This window comes from Sander vitreus, chromosome 1 (assembly GCF_031162955.1).
Source record: "Sander vitreus isolate 19-12246 chromosome 1, sanVit1, whole genome shotgun sequence".
In the NCBI taxonomy this organism is placed as follows: domain Eukaryota; kingdom Metazoa; phylum Chordata; class Actinopteri; order Perciformes; family Percidae; genus Sander; species Sander vitreus.
This window is the reverse complement of record NC_135855.1, coordinates 24,772,201-24,796,060: the sequence shown is the minus strand read 5'-3', so window position 1 is coordinate 24,796,060 and position 23,860 is coordinate 24,772,201. Positions and strand designations below refer to the sequence as shown.

The following is a 23,860-nucleotide window of genomic DNA, read 5'->3' as shown; positions in this document are numbered from 1 at the left end:
CTGACGATGGGAGCAGCAGGACGTAAAAAATGAAAATGACTGTTGCACTAGTCTGGACATCTTACCGTGCCAAGGTTGCAATAAAGGTTTCCTAAATGCCACATTTGATGTCAGCTTACTAATTAATTGCGGGTTTTGTGTAGATTTGGACTTTTATACGTTTATTCCACTTTGTTTAAACGGCGAAGTGGATGAAGCCTAGTGACGAGTCCATAGCAACCAGTTTGTGTGTTGAATGTTACCCAGAGTGCCTTGCTGAATGGTCTCATATTTTATTGTTTTATTTCAAGTGAATACTAGTTTACTAGAGGAGTAACTTAGGATTTGAAGTAATGTAGTAATGCAGGAAGTGTGCATTTAGTTTCCATGCTTATTGTGTTTCCACAACAATGTTAGTGAGTAAATCTACTGAAATGGCCACCACACTGTAACAGAGGAGTGTGATGCGTCAGATGAGAATGTAGAGGTTTAGTCACGTATGTCATGGCTGTTAAAAAACAATGGGAATGTGTATATTTGTCAAGCGCAAACCAGTACAGAAGGTATCAATAAATTGCTGGGGGAGGGTCATTCCTTGTTTTGGAGGGTCATAGAAATTTTTTTTCTGGTGGGGACAGGGTCATGTCTTTTTTGGCTAAAGGTCCTTTTTTGGCTAAATGTGACAAGGTCCTCCAGTGGCCCCTTAAATAAATAACGAACAGTCCCTAAAATTCAAAAAAAGAAATTGTTAAAGATTAAACCAGTGGCTTTTGGTTTATGAAGAATCTACGGCCATGTGAGCGGCTCTGTGAGGCTGTACTTAGGCACACTGCTGCTTTGAACTAAATGAACACTAGTTTAGTGTGTGAGCATGCAAACATTTGGTAATCGCTACATACAAAGTGTAACTGATGCTGACGGAAACTCCAACAGTTTTGCAGGTATTTGTTCTTGTTCTAAAGTATTGTAAAAAAGATTCTTTAGGACATCAGACTTGAAAAAGCACATTAGAACCCACAAAACATGCAGGAAATGTTTCAAATGTAGCGGTATCTTGAAATAAGATACGAGGACTCACACAGGTTAAAAGCCATATAACTGCGGCATTCTGAGAACAAGTTTTGTAAAGTCACATCTTGGAAATTTTGTAGTAGTATAATAGTATTTATCTAATATTGAACATTTGGGTTTCCACCACTTACTCCAGACTGAAATGTCTCAAGAACAAAAGGATTGGCATGAAAGTTTGTACACACAAATCATAATCTCTATAGCAGGGATCTTCAACAGGAGGTCCGGGACCCCTAGGGGGGCCTCCAAAGTATTAATTACTTAATTAAAATTAAAAAATCTTAACATGAGTCCAACATATTATTAGCAAATAGAACTCCCCACTGATGATGGGCTTACTGGCCTATAGGTAAGGTAGGTCACTAAGGCCATCCACAGATACAGTTTATCCTAAGGATTCACTGAGCCACATGTATGTTTAACATTAAAACATGATTTATAAAATCATGCAAACAATTATTAGGCTATTTTAATAGCTTAGGATTCTATGCAAAAAAAAGTATGCATAAAGGCTTTAGGCCACTCTACATGTTATTGTAGGCCCAGTTTAATATGCAACTTCATTTTATAAAATATATGTAGTAGGGGGTCGCTGCTCCGTCTCTCTTTCCGTTAAGGGGTCCTTGGCTTAAAAAACGTTGAAGACCCCTGCTCTATAGTGATCCCTTAACTCTTAACTAGTGCCATCATCAGGTCAAAATTTCAATTTGTCCAATACTTTGGTTTATGACCAAATAACTGCAAAATGACCCATCAGCCTAAGCTGTACTTTGTTTTTAGCAAAAGCCCATTTTAACATGCTGACACGCTAAACTAAAATGGTGAACGTTTATTTATAATGTAATGGATTTGAGTACCACTGTGTAGTTTTTATACACCAAAGCATAATTACTTGAAGAGCATTTAAGTTAATAAAAACACATTCAAATTTGCATAGATCTTTATTATTTTAGTAGAATCTATAATTGACATCAATTAAATAAAAAGGAAAATAAAAACAAGAGCAAAAAAATCTTTAAATTACAAGAAAATTACACTGCACCATTCATATAGTACAAAAATAGGCCTTATTTTAGAGTTATGTCCCATGTAAGATAATCATTCTTGTACATTATTCATAGGTCACAAATCTGCAAGGTACTGTGTGCAGCAACAGGCCAGGAACCTCACAAAGAGGCGGGAGGAGGTCGACAGAGTCGTCTGAGGGGGCTCCCCCATTATCTGCCCCCCTCCTCCATCACAAAGTGTTTCATTTATACTTAAACAAGTATGTGCACACACAGACACGCAGATCTGATTCAGCCCTTAAGTTAATGGAGATGGGATACATTCTACCTCCTCCCTCCACAGCTGCTGAACATACAGGGTGTCGCTGTAGATCTTGACAGAATGACGTCAACAAAACACTTTGAACACGAGTGAAGGGGGTCGATGGACTGTGACAACCTGAAAGCAGCACGTCGTAACACTAAACAGACAGCATTAAAATGATTGTCTTTGGTTATGCCAAAGATATTGCTCCTATTAACTTCATCCGACTTCATATTGATCACTTAAGACTACATCCTAAGGTAGGACTGAAGCAATATCAAGCTCCACGTGAAAGAAATCAGCTGTATGAAGAAAAAAGCCTTCATCATTCCCATGAGCGAGTCTTTTCTTTATAGCCAGAGGAGACAATTTGCGACAAGCTGATTTTTTTTTTTGTAACGTTCCTGTTACTTTCTTTATTAAAAGGCTTCACACTTAAGGGCCGGTGAAGTGGCAGCCTTATGATGATGAGCTGCTTTCTGGCACAATTAGAGAACCTGTCTTTTTCTTTTTTTAGTGTGTAGTTTTCATCACATTCTTGCAGTGTAAGGAGCTAATGGTTTTTTTTAGCAGCTCCCTGTGCTTTAGAAGCACTAGCTATTTAAAGCTGCGAGCATTCATGATTTTCTTAAATGTTGAACACTTGAATGCACAAAGTTTTCGGAGTTTTCAAGCTGTAGTGAATACAACATCAAGCTAATATGAATCAATCAGTTTGTGTGTGCACTCGAGGGGCCACCGAAACTTGTCTGAACACCCCCAATATGTTGAACTTGAGAAGAAACTATTCTTTCTGGAAGAAATACAAATCTTTTGTAAGGGAAGAAGCACAATGGATAATTGTTGATAAGACTGAGCATCAATACTAATTGCATTGCTCAGAGTTCCACATTATAGTTCTTCTAAAGAAGCAAACTCTTAGCATCCAGACTTTAAGAAAATAGTTTATGGAAGAAATTTTGGGGCTGCATTAGCCCATTATCTGTTCTTTACACACTTCCAACCAAGCTGGGAAGTCAAAACGATTTGTGGCTCAAGTCTGAGGGTGTAGTTATTACATTTTTAAATTAGCAACCTTCTTAAACTGGGACTAATCGAAGCCTAAATGGCAGTAGGCACTAATGTACATCACACAAAGCGATGCAGCACACGTTCGTTATTCTGCAGCAACATTAGCTCTGTTCCTGTTTAGGTCACTTTCTCTAAATCCACATTCTCGGGGTGGTTTCCAATCCAGTTTAGGGTTTCCTGGCTGAAACTGTAGCGATAAGCCAAATGTACACCTGCGCTGGACATCTGAGATGAATTAAGCTTCCTAGCTCAGTGCTGTGAGTGTTTGAGAGCATACATACCTATCTTTTTTTCATGCTTTTGAACAGGATGTTGGCAGGTACTGGTTTGAAACTCTTTATTCTCTGATGTTTTTTTCCCCTCTTTCTCGCTGAACAATTTGCAATTTAAATCACATTTAGCTCTGAATATTTATGAAGAATACCTTCTGAGAAAGCCTTCCAACACCAATGGTTAAATTAAAATTGATTAGTTTTGTGTGCTTGTGCACTCAAAACAAGGAAATTATTTGATTGTCAGTGACATAAACTTATGAACAAAAAGGTATTCACCCCTGATGGAGCCACCCAGGTAAACACTGAGTATTAGAAAGAAAGAAAAACGCCCCCAACAAGATCTATGGACAATTCTATTTTCAATAACAGGTTTTAAAGCCCAGGTGTGCCTGCCCATGAATGCTGCTCCTAAAGGCAATACATTATATAAGAGATAGGAGCTTCAGCAGACTAGAATTTATACAGCAGCTTTACAGTTTCTGAATCACAATTGCTTGTTTGCAATTGTTGTTTGCTCTTCTAAGACATAAATTTGACTTGCATGCCTATTCTCCTAAAAGCTTTCCCGACAATCGTTTTCATATCTGACATACATATAATTTGACCTCTATAATCATTAAACAGCTCCTCTAACGGTGTATGAAACCTTGCTGAATGTTATGAGAGGTAGATAAAAAAAGATGTTTTTTTAAAATGGATGAGCAGCTGCAGTTTTGTATGCGTGTCATCACCATGACAACCTCTCTCAGCAAGCTCCACCGTTTTTGTACTAGAAATGAAAAAGAAAAATCATAATTTCAACAACGATCAATGTATTCAAAATGGCTACACTGGGTTAAATCATGAGATGCACATTTTTAGATGATAACCAGCCCCGGAGAAAAAGGATCTCTTTAAAACAATCTTCCCTAAAGGAATGATTAAAATCTCTCAGAATAAATAGTTACTGAGTATCATTCAGAATATAATTAATTGGCAAGTATGCTGAAGAGATAATCTGAAATTCAGATTAAATGAAGACTGGAGGGTAAGCACAGAGACACTGACGAGATGTGGAGTCTCGCACTCGATTTCTAAACAGCATTCAAGATTTGAAGAAGAGAGCGGCGACTGTGAGAAGAAGGAAACCTTCACTTAAGAGGGCAGATACATATTTCTAGACCTCATGAGCACTTAGCGACCTCTCTGACACACACACACACACATATATATGACATGCGTCTACTGTACGTTTGTAGTGCTCTGACAAAAGGGAAAGCCTTGATGTATTGTTAACAGCGTCTGCTCTGTGAAGGAATCAATCACAGGTCACTGAACACCTGCCAGCTGCTTTTGAGAAGCTCTTGTGCTCAACAGTCATATTGTTCTGGGTCCCATCAGCACTTTGGCTACTTCTCTCTCAGCCCCGGACTGTGAGCACATAAAACACAGAAATTAAATTAAATATACCTGGAAGGGATAGATTGTGCCTCAGGGTTGATGGAGTAGCCTGTGTGCGTGTGTTTTTTTATTTTTTATTATTATCTTTATTTATCCGACTCTTTTGATACCCTTCCATGTGATGGCTGGGGAGGTGATGAGTGCAGGAGAACTTATAGTTTCTAAACTGGGATAAATCGAGTCTATCTTGAATCCCGAGAGGCTGAAGAAGCTTTGCTAATTGTGTGACTCAGTTTGTTCTGCCAGAGCTGAGAGGATCTTTCCAGACTGATTGTATAACTACAAGAACTACAACTATACAGATAAAAAAAAGACTGTTTTTGTTGATTTTGTTGAGTAGTAAATACAAAACGTCTCATAAAGAGAAAGACGACAGCAGTCTGTTTTGTTTATCTGACTGGTGACAGATGATTATAAACCATTAAAGTCTGGACATTTCCTTGACAACTATTATGCCATTGATTTGTGCATTTTTAAAATACACTGTGATTCACCACGGATAAGTGGTACTTTTATGAACAGATTTTGGACGATGTCACAAAACGACACTTCAGAGAGGATCAATGTTTCTAAATCCGATTTCATCGTAATACAATTTTTTGCTATCACTTTTAAGTTAGAGTACTAAATGTGACAAGACCAGCTTTAGCTTCTCTATAAAGGGCAGTACACTGTTCATCAGATTTACACGCTCACATTCACACACACACACACACACACACACACACACACACATCTTTACTCCGCACATTCAACAATCTCATCTGGCTACTGCACTGAGACTGATGGAAAGAGAGGGAAAAAAAGAAGCAAATAATAATCATTTGTTTACTGTAACAAAAATGAGCTGGAGCTGGAGGGGGAAATGGACTCTGTACACACAGACAGACACTGTTAGTGATTAAGGGCAAGAGGAGGGAGAGAGCCAGTTTAATAGAAAAGCGCCCAAGTGTGAACAGAGCCAAGCTCGGACCATCCCGAGCTCTGACAGATAACGGCTTCCCATCAGGTCTCCCACAGCAGATCCTGAAGCAGGACTTGGATGAGAACCCAGACAGAGCCAGGAAAAAAAGTGACGAGAAATAAAACTAGAAAAGACTGTGAGAGGGCAGTTACCACAGCCCTGAATTATCTGACAAATGAGGGTGAGAAGAATTAAAAGCAAGAAAGAGAGAGAGAGAGAGAGAGAGAGAGAGAGAGAGAGAGGGATGTGGGGGAGGCATTAAAGAGCACTTTGTGTTTTGATGAAGGCAGTCCTCTCATTTTGGACGTCAAACTCTTCGTTATCAGAGTCTGTATTTACCCCATCATCCCCCCACACTGTCGGAATGCCGCGGTACGACACCACCCTATTTCCCCCGAGGCCGCTGCCAGCCTCCAGAGAGGGCATCTTGATGAGTGCGCCTGAGCGCAGCTGCAGCAGCAGGAAGGTGCCAGCGAAGGTAGCAATGATGGCCATGCAGCTTAGCACAGCGACGGTGACGGGCAGCCGGGAGCTGAGCTGGGGCTGCATTCCCGGGTTCCCCTGGCCCACCGTGAAGCTACCAGGGGACTCGCGCATGTACTGGTTAAGGTGCAGGCAGGTGCCGGAGATGGAGTCCAGGGAGCTGTGGGGGGGGCAGGATAGGCAGGCCTGAGGGCTGAGGCTGCTGCAGGTCAGGCAGGGCGGTGGGCAGGGCAGGCAGGCTGGGACGGATGCTGGTGGTATAAAGTTTCCCACTGTGTAGTTGAGAGGCTGGGAGCCCACTGAGAAGCCTGCTGGACATTCTTTCACACAGCCCTGCTTATAGAGGTAGTAGCCGGCGTTACACTCTGTAATACAGAGAAACAAAAGTAAAAAATAAAATGCCACGAACACCCTTTTCTACTCTTTATATGAGTCAGACAACCAGAAAACAGGAAACCAGGATTCCTGCCCAGACAGCCGAAGCTCAGAGGGCACAGCTAACATGGGAGAGCACGTTATGTCTGACATTTCTGTATTAATTCACCCATGGGTTGTTTGGTATCTTAGAAAATGTGAGACAAAGTTTCGTGGCAATTTTGCATTCAAGTCCCCATTTTTACTTTTGTTAGTGCTACTTTTGCTTACTAAGAAAACTGATGATGAAAGAAGCTTTGCAATTTATATGCTGAGAGCAGCATGTTTAAGTCAACAGAGCTATTTCCATATGCAGCAGGTCCAGATGCAGACCATTGCCTATAATGGCAATTAAACTGTGGGTGCTGGGGGCAACAGAGCTGAAAACAGGAGGGTGAGCCAACAGAAACAGGAAAATCTAATTTACTGCAGGGTCTTGTCAACTTGTTCAAAAACAAAGAAAACTATAGTTGTGATCCCCAAGTCAGAGAGCGTTGTTTACTATAAGATACATGATAATCATAACATGTTATAATCAAATATATGAAAATGTAATTCAGTTCACCCTCTAATGACTCTGTATATGATCTCGTCAGTCGGTATGTAAGTACCTCTGACAGCCTGTAGGGGTCAGACTGTACCTGTTTCAGAAAACATGTAGGTGGACTTCAGTCAGTATCTTGAGACCTTGCCTATAGCAGTATTGGGATTAGGTAAGAGATGGCAGTATGGACACCATTACATTTAAATATTATTATATATATTAGTTATTAAAAAGGGACCTGCAGTAAAACTGTATTTGATCTCATCAGAAGTTAGATCTTCATTTCAAATTAATAAGGATGCTGAAACTCCATAATGACATGATGTTTGCAGGAAGAGTTTAAATAAGATAATTGTGTAACTTTAAAAAAAAAAAAAAAAGTATGCCCACAGTTGACATAGGGACATGTAATGCAAAGTGAGGCAGCTGAGCACACATGGGATAATATTTTATCCTGTTCACCTCTCAATATCCCAGCTACTTCACATGTCGCATCTCAACATGACTCAGTCAAGCTGTTGTGACAGTGACTTTATGTGAGGAACAAACTGGGGACAAGAGATACCAGTCTTACCGATGCATATCTGCCTCAGGTCCAAGGTCTTACAGTTGTCACTGCCAGGCTGAGCCTCGTCAGAGGTGCTGTAAGATGCTGAGCCGGTGCCATACAACACCAGAGTGAACTGGGTCAGAGTACCTGAGTGGAGAGATAGAGGAGATAAAAAACTGAAATTAACCGGGAAACACAGTAGGCCTGTCAAAAACAGTAAGGCTCCGGCACCCTCTAGGGTGGATTTCGCAAATGTATCCTCTTCTCATTGCAGACTCTTGGATATCTGCATAAAGTGACAGGAAATGACTCCTTGAAATGAGCCGCAATTTAAAGACAGCATGATTTCACTGTGTGCCTAATTCTTCAGAGATGTGCACTTTATAACACTTGTGTGCTATAAAGTGCACATCTCTGAAGAATCATTCAATCATTCAAGGGGACTGTCACTACCCGATGTGAGTCGAGTGCAGATGCGAGTCGCGCATTCGTCACTTTGCGACGAGTGCAGATGTGAGTTGTCCACTTGCTGCCTCGCTCCCCCCGTGTTTCCTGTCAGTATCTCTAATGTCACAATCAAATAAAGGCAAGAATGCCAAAAGAAAACGACTGCTGAAGTTAAGATTAGAAAGATTCGTTGTACTGAAAGTTATTTTTCCAACATAATATTGGCACTAATTTTGTCAAATGTGTTGTTTGTTTTGCTTTACTCTCTTGATTAATTATGATTAAGTCAAATGAAAATTGACAGTTTTTTTTAATTATTCAAGTCATTTATCAAGTAGTGATGATTTGCTGCTTTTCCTTGTTCAAAATCGTTTTAATTTGAATATCTTTCAGACTATTGATCAGACAAAACAGCAAAAAAGCTATATGAAGATGTGTCCTTGAGACATGTAATGGCATCTTTTACTATTTTCAGACTTTTTTTTTCTTCAGATTTTACTGAACAAAAATAAAACGATTAGCCAATTAATCTGGAAAGAATTCAACAAATGTAATCAATAATGAAAATATACCTAATTTCTATAGTTAATCGCAATTAATCGCATGTTTTATCACATGATTAAAATTCTATTATTTTGCATTTCAGAACTGTTTTTAAGTACATATTAACAATGGAAAGCAATTCTTACCAGTGTATCTTGATTGGGAATCAAATTAATGCGAAGAAAGTTGCTTTATGAACTTTAAGATTTGTATTTGTTTATTATTTATTTACTGTAAACAAAAAAAAAAAAAAAAGTGTGAATCTGTCATAAATGCACAATTCAGAACATGCCAACTGTAGTAGCCTACATTTAAGACAGGAGACTTCTACGATGCTGACAGGTCTGCACAAGGGTGGACTGGCCATCTGGCATACCGGGCACTTTCCCAGTGTGCCAACGTGCTTTTTGGGCTGACCGCCGACACTTTTAACTTTTTTTATTTTAAAAGTGGTAGGACTAGATCAGCAGCCCACTGTTTTTTTCAGTTGACACTGGGCTGGCCCAAAACACTTATACGTGGACCGTTGAGGTAGTAGTTAGTTAAAATGTCCAGTTCATGGTTATCTGTACCTACACATACACCCCCTATTTTCACAATGAAATGGACTAGTCCGTAACGGTGCACAGCGCGAAAGATGACGCAGTGACAGGAGGACTGGGAAGTACTGACCTCCGTCCAGAGCATTGTCCAGAGTCTATGGGGTCGCTGTGTAATTTTTTTTTTACTGTCTATAGGAAGTACACATAGAGAGACGAAGCAAGACGAGTCGGAAATGAAACGAAGTTAACCAAAGCGGCTCAAATAAAAGAAAAAAGCGAAAAGACAGCCAAGCAGTGAAGTGGCGCTAGGTGAGGATAACGTTAACCAAGACAATGAAGAGGACATCATATCTTTAAACAGCACCCTCTTTGGGATTTCTGCATGTAGTTTCGGGTGTGCTCCCGTGGCTGATGATAGTGGTAGTGGTGTCGGTGGCAGTGGCATGCAAAGTGAGGAGACTCAGGAGGAGAGGAACAGAGATGAGGGAGTGAGGGTACAACCTGCGGTAAGCACAACTCCCCTTAAAACACTTTGCCCCTTGATAAAACTAAACCATAAACAAGTGGTGGACAAACTGTTGACGATAACACTACAACAATAAAAAAGTAGGCATGCTATACTGTATGATTGCATTAATTCGGCTAAGTGTGCGGGTATCTGAGTCTTGACTGATGAGGTTCTCACCATTTTATTATTATAAAGCTATATTAGCCTACCTTTCATTCAACGAAGTAGCCTACATCTTAATAATAAGCAAAACACCACCTTAGGTTTATCAAACCTTGTGCATTTGTCAAAAACTCATGATAGACCTCTTCAAATTAAAGCACAGGACCTCAGTCAGTCGTGAAATTCTAAAAAATATATATATATATATATATATATATATATATATATATATATATATATATATATATATATATATATATATATATATATAGCATGCGTTAATGCTGACAGCCCTAGAAAATAACCCTATATCAAATACGGCCAAAAGACATTCAAGACATGAACTTGGACAGCACCAACTTCCAGATATGAACACAAACATGCAGACAAATCCACCCAAAATGTTCCATTCTTGAATATCTCAACAACAAAGATGCTTTACCATAGTCACTGGCACCAGCCACGTTCTCAATCTCCAGTGTCCACGCCCCAGTGGGGTTCTCGTCCCAGGAGTGGGTGGTCATGAAAGCCCAGTCGTTAAAACCCTCTGATGAGTAGTCATGAGGCCTGCAGGAAAACCACAAGCAAGGAGTGTAAACAGTTTGCGTTTACCAACTTGTACTGTCTGTGCGTAAGCATACTGGAGTGCTTGTACCTGGGGTGGAGCAGAGTGGAGCGTGTGCCAGCAGGACTAATGAGGTGGATTGCCAGGTTTCCCCTGCGGTTGTAGGACAGGGTGAGCCGCGCCTGGACGTGCTCTAATGAAGACACGTGGCTGTCTGTCCCGATGCAGGCGTCCACAGTCTTGTTAATCAACAAATGGCTGCCAATGTTCCTGTCAAACATGAGAAATGACACAAAGAAGACACATGGAGACAGCGGTGGGCATTAGTTGTAGGTTGTTTGCTGCTGAGATCATTACTGGCTCGTTCTGAGCTTGGGATAAGCTACACTCCAGATAACTGGGTGAGTGTGACATTTGGCCCGCGGCCAGAGTGAAAGCCTGCAGAGGGTGAAGAGTTTGTGGCCTTGAACAGGATTAGCATCTCACAACCTGTAGCACCAAGGTCCTCTGTGGAAGTAAAGCAGCCGCCTCTTTTAACTCCCTCGCTTAGGAGATAGACACATCCACAACAATTCTGAGGAGGAAGAAGACTCAGGGTTTTACTGACACAAGGTGGGGTGATCACGGAACTGAGACGCTGTTTTAGGACACAGTCCCTCTAGGTTCAGTTGGATAAAGAGTAGTGCTGTCAGTTAAACGCGTTATTAAAGGCATTATCGCAAACCCATTTTAATGGCGTACATTTTTTTATCGTGAGATTAACGTTCTTTTTGGCCTAGCAAACTTTGTAGTTTTTTTTCACATGCTGTTGCAACAACTAGTAACGTTGTAACACCACACCGGATCTAGCTAGACCGGAAACAAAACAACAGGCACGCCGCACACACTTGTTTGGGCTTGTGAGCCGGCCAAAGAGCAGTAGGCTAACGTTACGTTTTGAGTGGATGGCGAGCGCAAGACGCCGAAATGGATGCCAATAAGATTCTGAATGGAAAGTTTACTTTTAAAAAGTTGCCAAATGGTTCCATTGACAAGACCAAAGTGATCTGTGTGTTTTGTCGTTGTGAACTGAGCTATCATCGCAGCACGTCCAGTCTGAAATACCACTTGATGGCCAAGCACACAGCTGATGCCAATTCTCCGCCCCCTCGTCAAAGCCAAGCGACAAAAGCACAAAGCAAGCCGATCCACTTTTCCATGTTGATAAGAGCATTAAAATGAGAAAAAAATAATGGGACAAAAAAAAAATCAAGGGACATTTAGAATAGATAAAAATGTGCGATTAATTGCGAGTTAACTATGACATTAACGCGATTAATCGTGATTACATTTTTTAATCGTTTGACAGCACTAATAAAGAGTTCATGATGCATTAAAGGACTACATAAACGCCTGATATTGGAATAGTCCAAAAGGTTAATTTACACCACTTTTCTACAACAGACGCCAACGAGTCATACAGTGACTGGCCACATTATTGTTGTGACGCAAATTGGCAGCAATGCAGCACTTCAACATTTGCATGTTTGGGGTATTTCGTGGGGCATCTAGGTGGAGTCAGAAAACACGAGAGAAGAAAATGGAAATTTATACAAATGGCTTCTGAAGTTTATCATTGCCATTTGACAACTGCAGCACAGGTGTCCGGGATTTAAGATCTGGGAGAAGCAACATTTGTGGCACTGTCGCAGGCATGGCATCTGTTTTTTACAAGCACATACACACAGAAAGATAAAAGGAGGTATATGCTATAAACCTACAAACCATGAAAAATCAATGAGTAAATGAGAGAAAATGATCAAGTTTGGCTCTTTTTATCAGTATACAAGAATTATTTTGTTGCCTTCTGCTTTAATTTCAGAACAGTGTGCACACACATCTGGGTGTCGGTCACATTCAATGTTGAAACAATAGACAAGAAATCTCTCTGATAGCTATTTGAAACAAAACCTGTTTGCTCACATATTTGGTTAGACACATGCAGGAGCTTTCCTGCAATGACTTCATGCTTTAAGGAACAATCCATTTTCTAAATGTTAACACAAGGTTAGGCCAACCGACAAAAAAGTCAGTGATCTGCAACCTCCAGTCACTCTGAAAACCATAAAAACATCTTTCTACACAGAGAATAACATTTAACTGTTACACAGTATGTAGTACTGTAGTTTTCTCTGGAAATGTGTCCTTTTTGATCATACTGTCATGATTCTGTTAGATGTAATCACTGGATACAATTGACAGTGAGAGAGACACTGAACCCCTACCTGCCGACTTATATAAAGACACTCTGGATAAGTGAGCCAGCTAAACACCTAAAATGTAAATTGAATAACCTGCCTTGACTGCTGCTCCCAGACGCTCGAACCGTCTGCTCTGAGCATCTCATAGCCGCAGTAAAAGAGAGAGAAACCTCGAACCGGGCGAGGGAAGTGACAGGGAGCGCATAATGAAGAGGAGATGTCAGGCTGTGTTTAGACTGTGACACCAGGAAAGGAAGGAATTAAATGGCTGAGGAGAAATATAGAGTCTTAACAGTGAAAGCAACACATGAATTGACAAATTATTATTTCTCTTTTAAATGCTCCCTCTCAAGCCGAGTGCCTGGGGCACGCACGCACGCACACGCACGCACACGCACACACACACACACACACACACACACACACACACACACACACACACACACACACACACACACACACACACACACACACACACGCACACACACACACACACACACACACACACACACACACAGCATTTCAACGGGCCAAGCTGCAGATAAAGACATAACGTGTCACTGCAGCAAAGCATGACGGCTCAGTTATACGGGAGCATCTCCTACACCTGCATTCTGTTATTGACCAGTTTAATGTCAGTCTCTTATCGCTCACCGTGGCTCAAGCATCCAGGTTTATCTCATCATAATGCTGAATCACGCTGAGTTTAAGTCAAAACAATGTATATAACAATGCATTTATTGTGTGTCTGTTCTGCCATTTATTGTAATGGTATATTGAATACCATTATTGTATCAGTATGAAATTATTTCTCCAATCACTCAATCATTCATGTTTTATCTGTTTTATCATATGGTTATTTACCTCTGTGCTGCTGTAATCTTAGCCAGGACACCCCTGTAAAACTCATTTTTAATGCCAGTGAGGCACTTTTCTGGTAAAAGGGGTACTCCAGTGATTTAGTATTGCACTTCCATAAAGCTTGAGGACTCACACGGCACAGATTAAGATCAACAGAAGATATCCTGACTTCAGGGTTATTTAGTTTAAAAAGGCTTCCTCCAGAGCCAGAGATGGCTTTAAACAGATGTTTTTAAATGCTAAATAGTACTCCACATGGCGAGTAAATTGCTGTGTATGTAAAATCAGTAAAGATATTCATGATATACTGTATGTTAGGGCTGACACTTTTTATTCAAAATCCAAACTGCTGTTTGAATGTGCACAAAAAAAAATTTGACCTGCAATGATCCAGTGACTGCCCTGCTGCTCTATCAGTAAACCCTGTTTTCTTTACTAACACAAAATGGAGAAAACCACCTAGCTGTGCTGAACAGATAATCATGACACCAACCATCTGAGAAGTAAAGTGAGTAAAGATTTTCGTTTTGACACAGATGAAAACATTGAGGGTAAAGGTAAGGCTGTTTGCTGAGTTTGTAAAATACAACTGCCTTACAATAACGTTGGCTTGTAACTCAAGTGAGGCAACGGAGGCACCTTTGAATGAACGGAACAACATTAATACTAAAATGTTGTTTAGGTTTAGATTGTGTGGGTTGCATTCAAATTAATTCAAACAAATTACCAGTTACTTCTCATTAGTTTGAACTAGATTTTATTTGGCAGCTGTAATATGTGTAGACACTTGTAATCAGGGTGTTGAGATAAATTCAGAGAGCTGTGTGTGCATGTGTAGTGTACTAACCTTGGCTCAGAGACCATAGTGATCACACATTTCCGCTGTGGCCTCACACTGGTCCACGTTTCTGCCAGTGCAACAATTGCACTGGCATCAAGTAGACCATATCCATATGAATGGCTAACTGCAGAGACCAAGAGAGAAAAAGGAAACAGACACATGAATGTTGGCCTGCTGAGAGCAGCATCCTCTCCCAGCTCCAAAGTCATAGACGAGCTACAGTGTGTATCCCATTTTAAGCTTTCACACAACCAATTCGAGGCTTGCATCTCATTACAATGTGGTTTAATAGATGCATAACGTGTTAATGAGCCTCAAAGGCATCTGCAAACTGCAGAGGGCAGAAAAGAACTTGGAAGGAGTTGCTGTACCTTTGCGCCCAACACCATTGGTTCTCCAGTCGTTGGTGAGCAGGTGGGCAGGGTGAGAAGTTCGTACAACCAGATGTTGCATGTCCCTCCATGTCAGGTTTTTACTGGAAAGCACACACACACACACACACACACACACACACACACACACACACACACACACACACACACACACACACACACACACACACACACACACACACACACACACACACACACACACAGTAAGACTGGCTTAAAAAAAGGCACTCAACAGATCAAACAGCAGCTCCCAGGTTTGAATGGACAAAAAAGGGTTACAGGAGGTCAACTTTAAATGTGTAATTCGTATTGTGGATTAGTAACTTTGCTCAATCACTTTCTCGTCTGTTCCTCATTGCAATCCTTTTTATCACCTCACTCTGTTTTTCCACAAGACTAATTAGTCCCTTTCAGGACTGTTCTGACGTTCATGTTTGTCCCTCCATTAGTGCTGTGTGACTGGATAAGAATGATTAGTGCCGTTTTTGTAAATGCGCTGTAAAAGTCTGTTAGGCAGAGGGGTTAAAAAGTAGTTCATAAAATGGGACAGTCAAGCAGAATTGATGCATTAACATGCAGCGCCTGCAGTTAAAGCCTGATTTAATACAAGAGTGTTACATTTATAATCTGGCTTCTCAAAATCTGTGCCAAAAAAAGATAGAAAATGTTGCCACTAAATGACCAATTTAAAACAAGTTTGGGGCATTAATTCAAACTAATTTAGCTTTCTGAATATTTTAAACTACACGCAGGTTCTGAAAATGACCAGTCTTTCTCTAGAATAATTACAGCACAGACTAATCAAGAGTTTTGTTCAGTACAAATTATATTTTTAACACTTTTCTTTTCCATAGTATTAAAAGTATTTTAATCAACAAAAATCAGGGAAATATGCAGATGGGTAAGGTCAGAATGAGGCTGTAAAGATGAAGAGAAGTGCAAGGCTTGGTAAAACTCTGAAAAATGGTGATCAGCACTTACTTGGCCTCAAGGGCAAGAGCGATGATCCCAGCAGCCAGCGGAGCGGAGGCAGATGTGCCTGTGTGAGAGTCTGTGCATTTTGATTTGAGATCTGTCGTCACCTACGGAAGAGGAACACGGTAAAGCTGAAATAGACAGCTCCAACAAAAATTGGAAATGTATTAGCGGAAAATTATTCCTCCAATTGAGTTTTATAACTCCATCCTCACACAGTATAACAAATCCTGAACGTTTACCAAAACTGCTCTTGTGCCTTCACTTTAAAAATGCATTGACAAGATATTTAAAATCTCGTCACCTGACTTGGAATTTGCCTTCTTTAAGCGAGCAAAAAAACGTATTCTCCATCACTTCCTCTCTTACTATCTCATACTTATTTGCTGGAGGCAGAAACGGTTAAAGAAGCAAAAAGTCTTCAGCACGGCTTCCTGGACCAGCTGGAAAATCAAAGCAGGGAAATTGTATAAATTATGCTGACCCTCTCTCAACAACTACCAGTCAGGTGTCTTTGAGCAAGACTCTTAAGATTAAATGCTACAGTAGAAAAATCTCCTCGATGGCCCACAGCAGATGGCTGTTGAACTGGGCAGCTGCAAGGAGTGAATTTCTGCAGCTGCATGAATACAAAGCAAGGCGGTGCAGAACCAGCATGTTTGTACTCAGCAAAACCTATCTCAAGAAGGATAAAGGTTACAAAACACTGCTTCACAAAACGCCCCCAGTCACCCATGATATAATGGTAAAGGGGAGGTCAATCTATGTAAGATACAACATAAGAATACAAAAGCAGTCAGAATCAAAATTCTGCTCTATGTGCTGACCAATGCAGACTCCAGAAACTGATCTTTTAACGGACTAAACTGAATAATGAATGCACTGGCAGAACTGACTTGTTTCAATTATGCATTCAGGAGCGTCCCATATCCCCCTTAGCTTAAATCGAAAGAGAAGGATAATATAAGTGAAAAAAAATCCCTAAACAGATTAAGATATTCACTCCTGCATAACCCGAGAGGTCTCACCCTCTCTTCTCTACTCCATCTCTTCATTGCCGCGTTCATGAGAGTGACAGCGCAATTAAATGAAGCATTAAGGGACCAGCCACAAGTCAGGGAGATGTCATAAGCTGTCTGTCCAGTTGGCCTGGCTGCTAGACGGAATGCTAGAGAAAGAAAGGCTGAACGTGTGCGTGTGATTTTGTGTTTGTGACAAGAATATTAAGCAGCAACAGATTGTCAGACGGAGTTTCAGCCGTACACTATTCATAATCATTTTAATGGTCCAAGACTGAATAGATGGAGAAGAAGAAAAGGAGGAAAAAAAATGAAAACGGCATGCTGTGGTTCAGACAGCAGGTTCAGAATAAAGCTGCAGAATGTTTTGTGTGTATGGAGCTGAAACAATTACTCAACTAATCGCATATTACATGAAAACTAATCTGCAACTATTTTGACAATCAATTAATAATCCATTATCTGTAACTGCTTAACCTATTCAGGGTCGTGAGTAGAGGTGTTGAAATTAATCAAATAATCGATGCATCGAATCGCGGACATGGACGATGCTGCATCGATAATCGGCAGGCTCATAATCGATTATTTCTGTTTTCAATTTAATGTAGGCCTAACAACATTTCTGTTTACATATTCTGTTATGTTTTTCACATTCAGGAAGTGCCATGTGCTCAGTGCTGTAGTTTTATGCATCCAATTTATTTAGTATTAGAGCACTGCAGAACGTTTTGTTTTTGAAGCTTGAAAAGCTATGAATTAAATATCCTATATGGCTTTAATAGAAAAATTTATTTTACGCATCGTGATATCGCTACCGCTGGGGTCGGGTGCGCTGCCACATGGGTGGCAGTGAAGGTCAGGGGCCTCGACGGACCAGACCCGGGCAGCAGAGGCTGGCTCTGGGGACGTGGAATGTCACCTCTCTGTGGGGGAAGGAGCCGGAACTTGTGCGGGAGGTGGAGCGCTACCGGTTAGATCTGGTGGGGCTTACCTCTACGCACAGTCTTGGTTCTGGAACCATACTCCTGGATAGGGGTTGGACTCTTTTCTTCTCCGGAGTTGCCCAGGGTGTGAGGCGCCGGGCGGGTGTGGGGATACTCACAAGCCCCCGGCTGAGCGCCGCTACGTTGGAGTTTAACCCGGTGGACGAGAGGGTCGCCTCCCTACGCCTGCGGGTTGTGGGGGGGAAAACTCTGACTGTTGTTTGTGCATATGCACCAAACAAGAGTTCAGAGTGTTCGGCCTTCTTGGAGACCTTGAGTGGAGTCCTGCATGGGGCTCCAGTCGGGGACTCCATAGTTCTGCTGGGGGACTTCAACGCGCACGTGGGTAATGATGGAGACACATGGAGAGGCGTGATTGGGAGGAACGGCCTCCCTGATCTAAACCAGAGTGGTTGTTTGTTGTTGGACTTCTGTGCTAGTCATGTATTGTCTATAACGAACACCATGTTCGAACATAGGGATGCTCATAAGTGTACTTGGTACCAGAGCACCCTAGGCCAAAGGTCAATGATCGATTTCATAATCGTTTCATCTGATCTGAGGCCATATGTTTTGGACACTCGGGTGAAGAGAGGGGCGGAGCTGTCAACCGATCACCATCTGGTGGTGAGTTGGGTCAGGGCGTGGGGGAAGACTCTGGACAGACCTGGTAAGCCCAAACGGGTAGTGCGGGTAAATTGGGAACGTCTGGAGGAGGCCCCTGTCCGAAGGAGTCCTTCCGGGATATGTTATCCCAAACGACTCCGGAGGCAGTTGCAAGGTACCGAAGGGCCCGAAGGGCTGCAGCCTCTGCCGTGAAAGAGGCAAAGCAGCGTGTGTGGGAGAAGTTCGGAGAAGACATGGAGAAGGACTTTCGGTCGGCACCAAGGTACTTCTGGAAAACCGTTCGCCACCTCAGGAGGGGGAAGCGGGGAACCATCCAAGCTGTGTACAGTAAGGATGGGACGCTGTTGACCTCAACTGAGGAGGTAATAGGGCGGTGGAAGGAGCACTTTGAGGAACTCCTAAATCCGACTAATACGTCCTCTATGGTAGAGGCAGAGCTGGAGGATGAGGGGGGATTGGCATCAATTTCCCTGGTGGAGGTTGCTGAGGTAGTTAAACAACTCCACAGTGGCAAAGCCCCAGGAATTGATGAGATCCGTCCAGAAATGCTTAAAGCTCTGGGTGTGGAGGGTTGTCTTGGTTGACACGCCTCTTCAACATTGCGTGGAAGTCTGGGGCGGTGCCTAGGAGTGGCAGACCGGGGTGGTGGTTCCCCTTTTTTAAAAGGGGGACCAGAGGGTGTGTGCCAATTACAGGGGTATCACACTTCTCAGCCTCCCGGTAAAGTCTACTCAAGGTGCTGGAAAGGAGGGTTCGGTCGATAGTCGAATCTCAGGTTGAAGAGGAACAATGCGGATTCCGTCCCTGGTCGTGGAACAACGGACCAGATCTTTACTCTGCAAGGATCCTGGAGGGAGCCTGGGAGTATGCCCAACCAGTCTACATGTGTTTTGTGGATCTGGAGAAGGCGTATGACCGGGTGCCCCGGGAGATACTGTGGGAGGTGCTGCGGGAGTACGGGGTGAGGGGGTCCCTTCTCAGGGCCATCCAATCTCTGTACGACCAAAGCGAGAGCTGTGTCCGGGTTCTCAGCAGTAAGTCGGACTCGGTGAGAGTTGGCCTCCGCCAGGGCTGCGCTTTGTCACCAATCCTGTTTGTAGTATTTATGGACAGGATATCGAGGCATAGTCGGGGTGGAGAGAGGTTGCAGTTCGGTGGGCTGGGGATCTCATCGCTGCTTTTTGCAGATGATGTGGTCCTGATGGCATCATCGGCCTGTGACCTTCAGCACTCACTGGATCGGTTCGCAGCCGAGTGTGAAGCGGCTGGGATGAGGATCAGCACCTCTAAATCGGAGGCCATGGTTCTCAGCAGGAAACCGATGGAGTGCCTTCTCCAGGTAGGGAATGAGTCCTTACCCCAAGTGAAGGAGTTCAAGTACCTTGGGGGTCTTGTTCGCGAGTGAGGGGACAATGGAGCGGGAGATTGGTCGGAGAATCGGCACAGCAGGTGCGGTATTACATTCAATTTATCGCACCGTTGTGACGAAAGAGAGCTGAGCCAGAAGGCAAAGCTCTCAATCTACCGGTCAGTTTTTGTTCCTACCCTCACCTATGGTCATGAAGGCTGGGTCATGACCGAAAGAACAAGATCCAGGGTACAAGCGGCCGAAATGGGTTTCCTCAGGAGGGTAGCTGGCGTCTCCCTTAGAGATAGGGTGAGAAGCTCAGTTATCCGTGAGGAGCTCGGAGTAGAGCCGCTGCTCCTTTGCGTCAAAAGGAGCCAGTTGAGGTGGTTCGGGCATCTGGTAAGGATGCCCCCTGGGCGCCTCCCTAGGGAGGTGTTCCAGGCATGTCCAGCTGGGAGGAGGCCTCGGGGGAGACCCAGGACTAGGTGGAGGGATTATATCTCTAACCTGGCCTGGGAACGCCTCGGGATCCCCCAGTCGGAGCTGGTTAATGTGGCCCGGGAAAGGGAAGTTTGGGGTTCCCTGCTGGAGCTGCTACCCCCGCGACCCGACCCCGGATAAGCGGATGAAGATGGATGGATGGATGGATCGTGATATCGAATCGAAGACATAATAATCGTAATCGAATCTAATCGCTGATCCCAGCTGACATTGGGCGAGAGGTGGGGTACACGCTGGACAGGTTGCCAGAATATCACAGGGCTCACATATGAAAGACACTCACATTTACATCTACAGGTCATTTAGAGTAACAGTTAACCTGACCTGCATGTCTTTGGACTGTGGGAAGAAGCTGGAGAACGTGGAGAAACCCCATGCTAACAGGAGATCATGCAAACTCTACACAGAAGGGCCAAAGCAGGCCAGTGGGTTCAAACCTGCAACCCTCTTGATGAGGCGACACCGTGCCACCCACCAATTAATCATTTATTATCAGTTTTTTTTTTTTAAGCAAAAATGCTGTGGTTCCAGCTTCTTAAATGTGAATATTTTGTGGTTTTCTCAATATTATAGTAATAGCAAGATACATCTTTGGGTTTTGGACTGCTTATTTGTATGATTATTTGATCAATTGTTTAGTATATGCAATAGTGTACGCATCACAATTTTCAATGTGAGGTCTTCAAATTTCTTGTTTTGTCCAATCAGCTTCTCGAACAAACCACAAACATATTCAATTTACAATTATATAAAAGACAGAGAAAAGTAGCAAATCATCTCAGAATTATCCAATTTGAGAGTCTGAAAACCAGCTAACATATTGCTGATAAATTACTTTAAAGATTAAGAGGTACCTTGCAGAGTTTTTGATCACTAGTACCTCTATGAATCTGTGTTTTATATCAGTGCACACGCACAGGGATGCACATGCATGTGCACCTGGGTAATGCGATGAATAGTCCTGCCAGTGGTTTCACACTATTCCAGTAATCTACAGGTGGGGGTAACACGCTAAGAAATACAGCAATGTACCAGCAAAGGCAAGGAAGACGAAGACTGAAAGCAAGTACATATGGATGTAAACAATGAAGATTTCAAAATGTTGAAAAACAAAATGCTTTGTAAATGTACACTTAACCAGGATGCAGCCTGGATACGTGTTTGTCATTCAAACATTGCAGCAGCTATAAGGAAGCTGTGGATCAAGTAAACTTCACCTTGGAAATAAATATCCTACCTTTATTACCACAGACATGGAAGCAGATTCTCGGATAATGTGAGGGACACAAGGAGAGGAAAAGAATGAGGAAAAGACACAACTCACTATCTGTTTCTCGTTGAGGTTCCCCGAGCTGTAGGTGGTGGCGAGGGTGGAGGAGCAAGCCTCGCTGTACCAGGGGACGTTGCCGTTCTGGGTGGAGCTGCTGATGGACAGGGTGTAGATGCTGTTGGTGTAGCCGTCGCAGTTACAGCTGTCCTTCTCCCTCCCTCCGTTCCCAGAAGCCCACACAAAGATGGAGCCCAAACCACTACGACCCTGGAGATCATACAGTACATTCAGACAAACAGAAAAGAAAGAAGAAGAAAAAAAACCGACCAAAGACCCTTTCATTCATTCATTCATTCATGCATGCCTTGGACCACCACGAACAAGAAAAGAACAAAATCCCATTCAATCTTTAATAGGAATTCCAATTATAAGAGGGCAAATTCATTGCAGGGCTCATTTCAAAAAGGGCCTATTAAAAATGCAGCATACTGTACATCACAGAGGCTGAGGTGGTCACTCAGTAAATTAAAAAGAGCTAACAGCAATGCAAAACAAAAAGGCACTTTATGACAACAGCTCATTGTGATAAATCATCCAACCTCTCAGCCTTTGAAGTGAAATAATTTTAATCTAAGAGCCGCTTTATTGTATTGAGTGGAACCATCTCTCTCGGCATTGATCAAACCCAGCTATGCACCACCCACACCACCATCTGACAGCAGTCACTGTGGCAATTATCTTAGTAGTCAGTGTCAGTGGTTCCAATCAGCTTTATGGAACATGTCTTGAATCCTACTGCTCTATAACAAGAGTCAATGTAAGCTGGATGGATGTGTGTATTCATGGAGTGCAAATGTAAGAGCCTGGGGTGTGATCTGTATGCTTATTATTCTGTTGACTTGTTAATTTATCTTTGATACGTTCCCGTGCATTTAAACAAGCGCTGCCATCATCAACAGGACTGGTTACATGATAGCGTTAGTTTCTTTTTGGTTAATATTCAGATTGCCATGTTGTTAAATGCTGACAGACAACGTTTCAAAATTACCCCCGTTAAAATCTCGGTTTGGAAGTCTTTGATAAAAAATGCTTGTCAAGAAATTCAAAGCTCCAGTAACTGTTTGATTAAAATTTCAGCAACAAAAAAACCTTGATTATTATAATTTAATTGATATAATTCACGCTTGAAGAGACCACATGGCGACAGACAGAAAGAGCTGAAAGATAAAAGATGAGCTGGCAGTTTAAGAAGTGCCCTTCAACTAACAATAAATATTCAAAGAAAAACTTTTCATACTTAATTTCTGTCAGTGCTGCTTCTATTCATTTTCCAAGATTCCCCTCCCTGGTGGCTTTTAGAGGACATTCCCTTCAATTCATAATAGTCGGGGTCAAAAATTGCTTTGTTCTTTCCGCTTGTGTTCTCGCATGCTTGAATAGTTCAATTACTGACTGCTGAAAGGAAGCCACGCACAGGCAGTAAATAATTTCTGTCTCACACTAACACTCACTCACACACACACACACACACACCTCTGTAACTCCACGCAGAAAAGCTTCTTTGGCGAGTTTGGCAGGTCCGTCGACAGTTTTGCCATCATCCTCTGGGCCCCAGCTGGCGCTGTAGATGTCAATGTGTTGGGGATTCAGACTGAGGGACTGGGCCTCCACCATGTCAGTCACCTCGCCGTCCAGCATACGCACACCTGCATCCACGTTCGCACATGCACACAACACATACAGATACACACCACACGAGAAAACAGAAAGGTTTTCTTAGTACATACATACTATTTAGTAAGTAAAAGTTTATATGAAATTGAATACCTAATAAACATAGAATCAAAATGATGTGAGGCAAATGGCTAGCAGCTCGAGGATACCAACACACCCATATCTCCAACCGAACTGTCGTCGGTTGAGTTGCACTTTGG

At 42.4% G+C, this 23,860-nt stretch overlaps 1 protein-coding gene across 2 annotated transcripts in view; it reads right to left on the bottom strand.

Moving 5' to 3' along the window:
* Positions 1 to 1,972: 1,972 nt before the first annotated feature.
* The window catches only part of furina (furin (paired basic amino acid cleaving enzyme) a), an 84,727-nt gene continuing 62,839 nt past the window's right edge, over positions 1,973 to 23,860 (bottom strand). For both annotated transcript variants that reach the window (XM_078249756.1, XM_078249747.1), the window contains exons 8-16: positions 23,460 to 23,632; positions 21,981 to 22,193; positions 16,185 to 16,285; positions 15,183 to 15,286; positions 14,818 to 14,935; positions 10,960 to 11,139; positions 10,747 to 10,871; positions 8,127 to 8,249; positions 1,973 to 6,959 (exon numbers count right to left, since the gene is read on the bottom strand). In XM_078249756.1, coding sequence (XP_078105882.1) covers positions 6,370 to 6,959; positions 8,127 to 8,249; positions 10,747 to 10,871; positions 10,960 to 11,139; positions 14,818 to 14,935; positions 15,183 to 15,286; positions 16,185 to 16,285; positions 21,981 to 22,193; positions 23,460 to 23,632 — 1,727 coding nt within the window. In that variant the 3' untranslated portion in view covers positions 1,973 to 6,369. The remainder of the gene's footprint in view (positions 6,960 to 8,126; positions 8,250 to 10,746; positions 10,872 to 10,959; positions 11,140 to 14,817; positions 14,936 to 15,182; positions 15,287 to 16,184; positions 16,286 to 21,980; positions 22,194 to 23,459; positions 23,633 to 23,860) is intronic.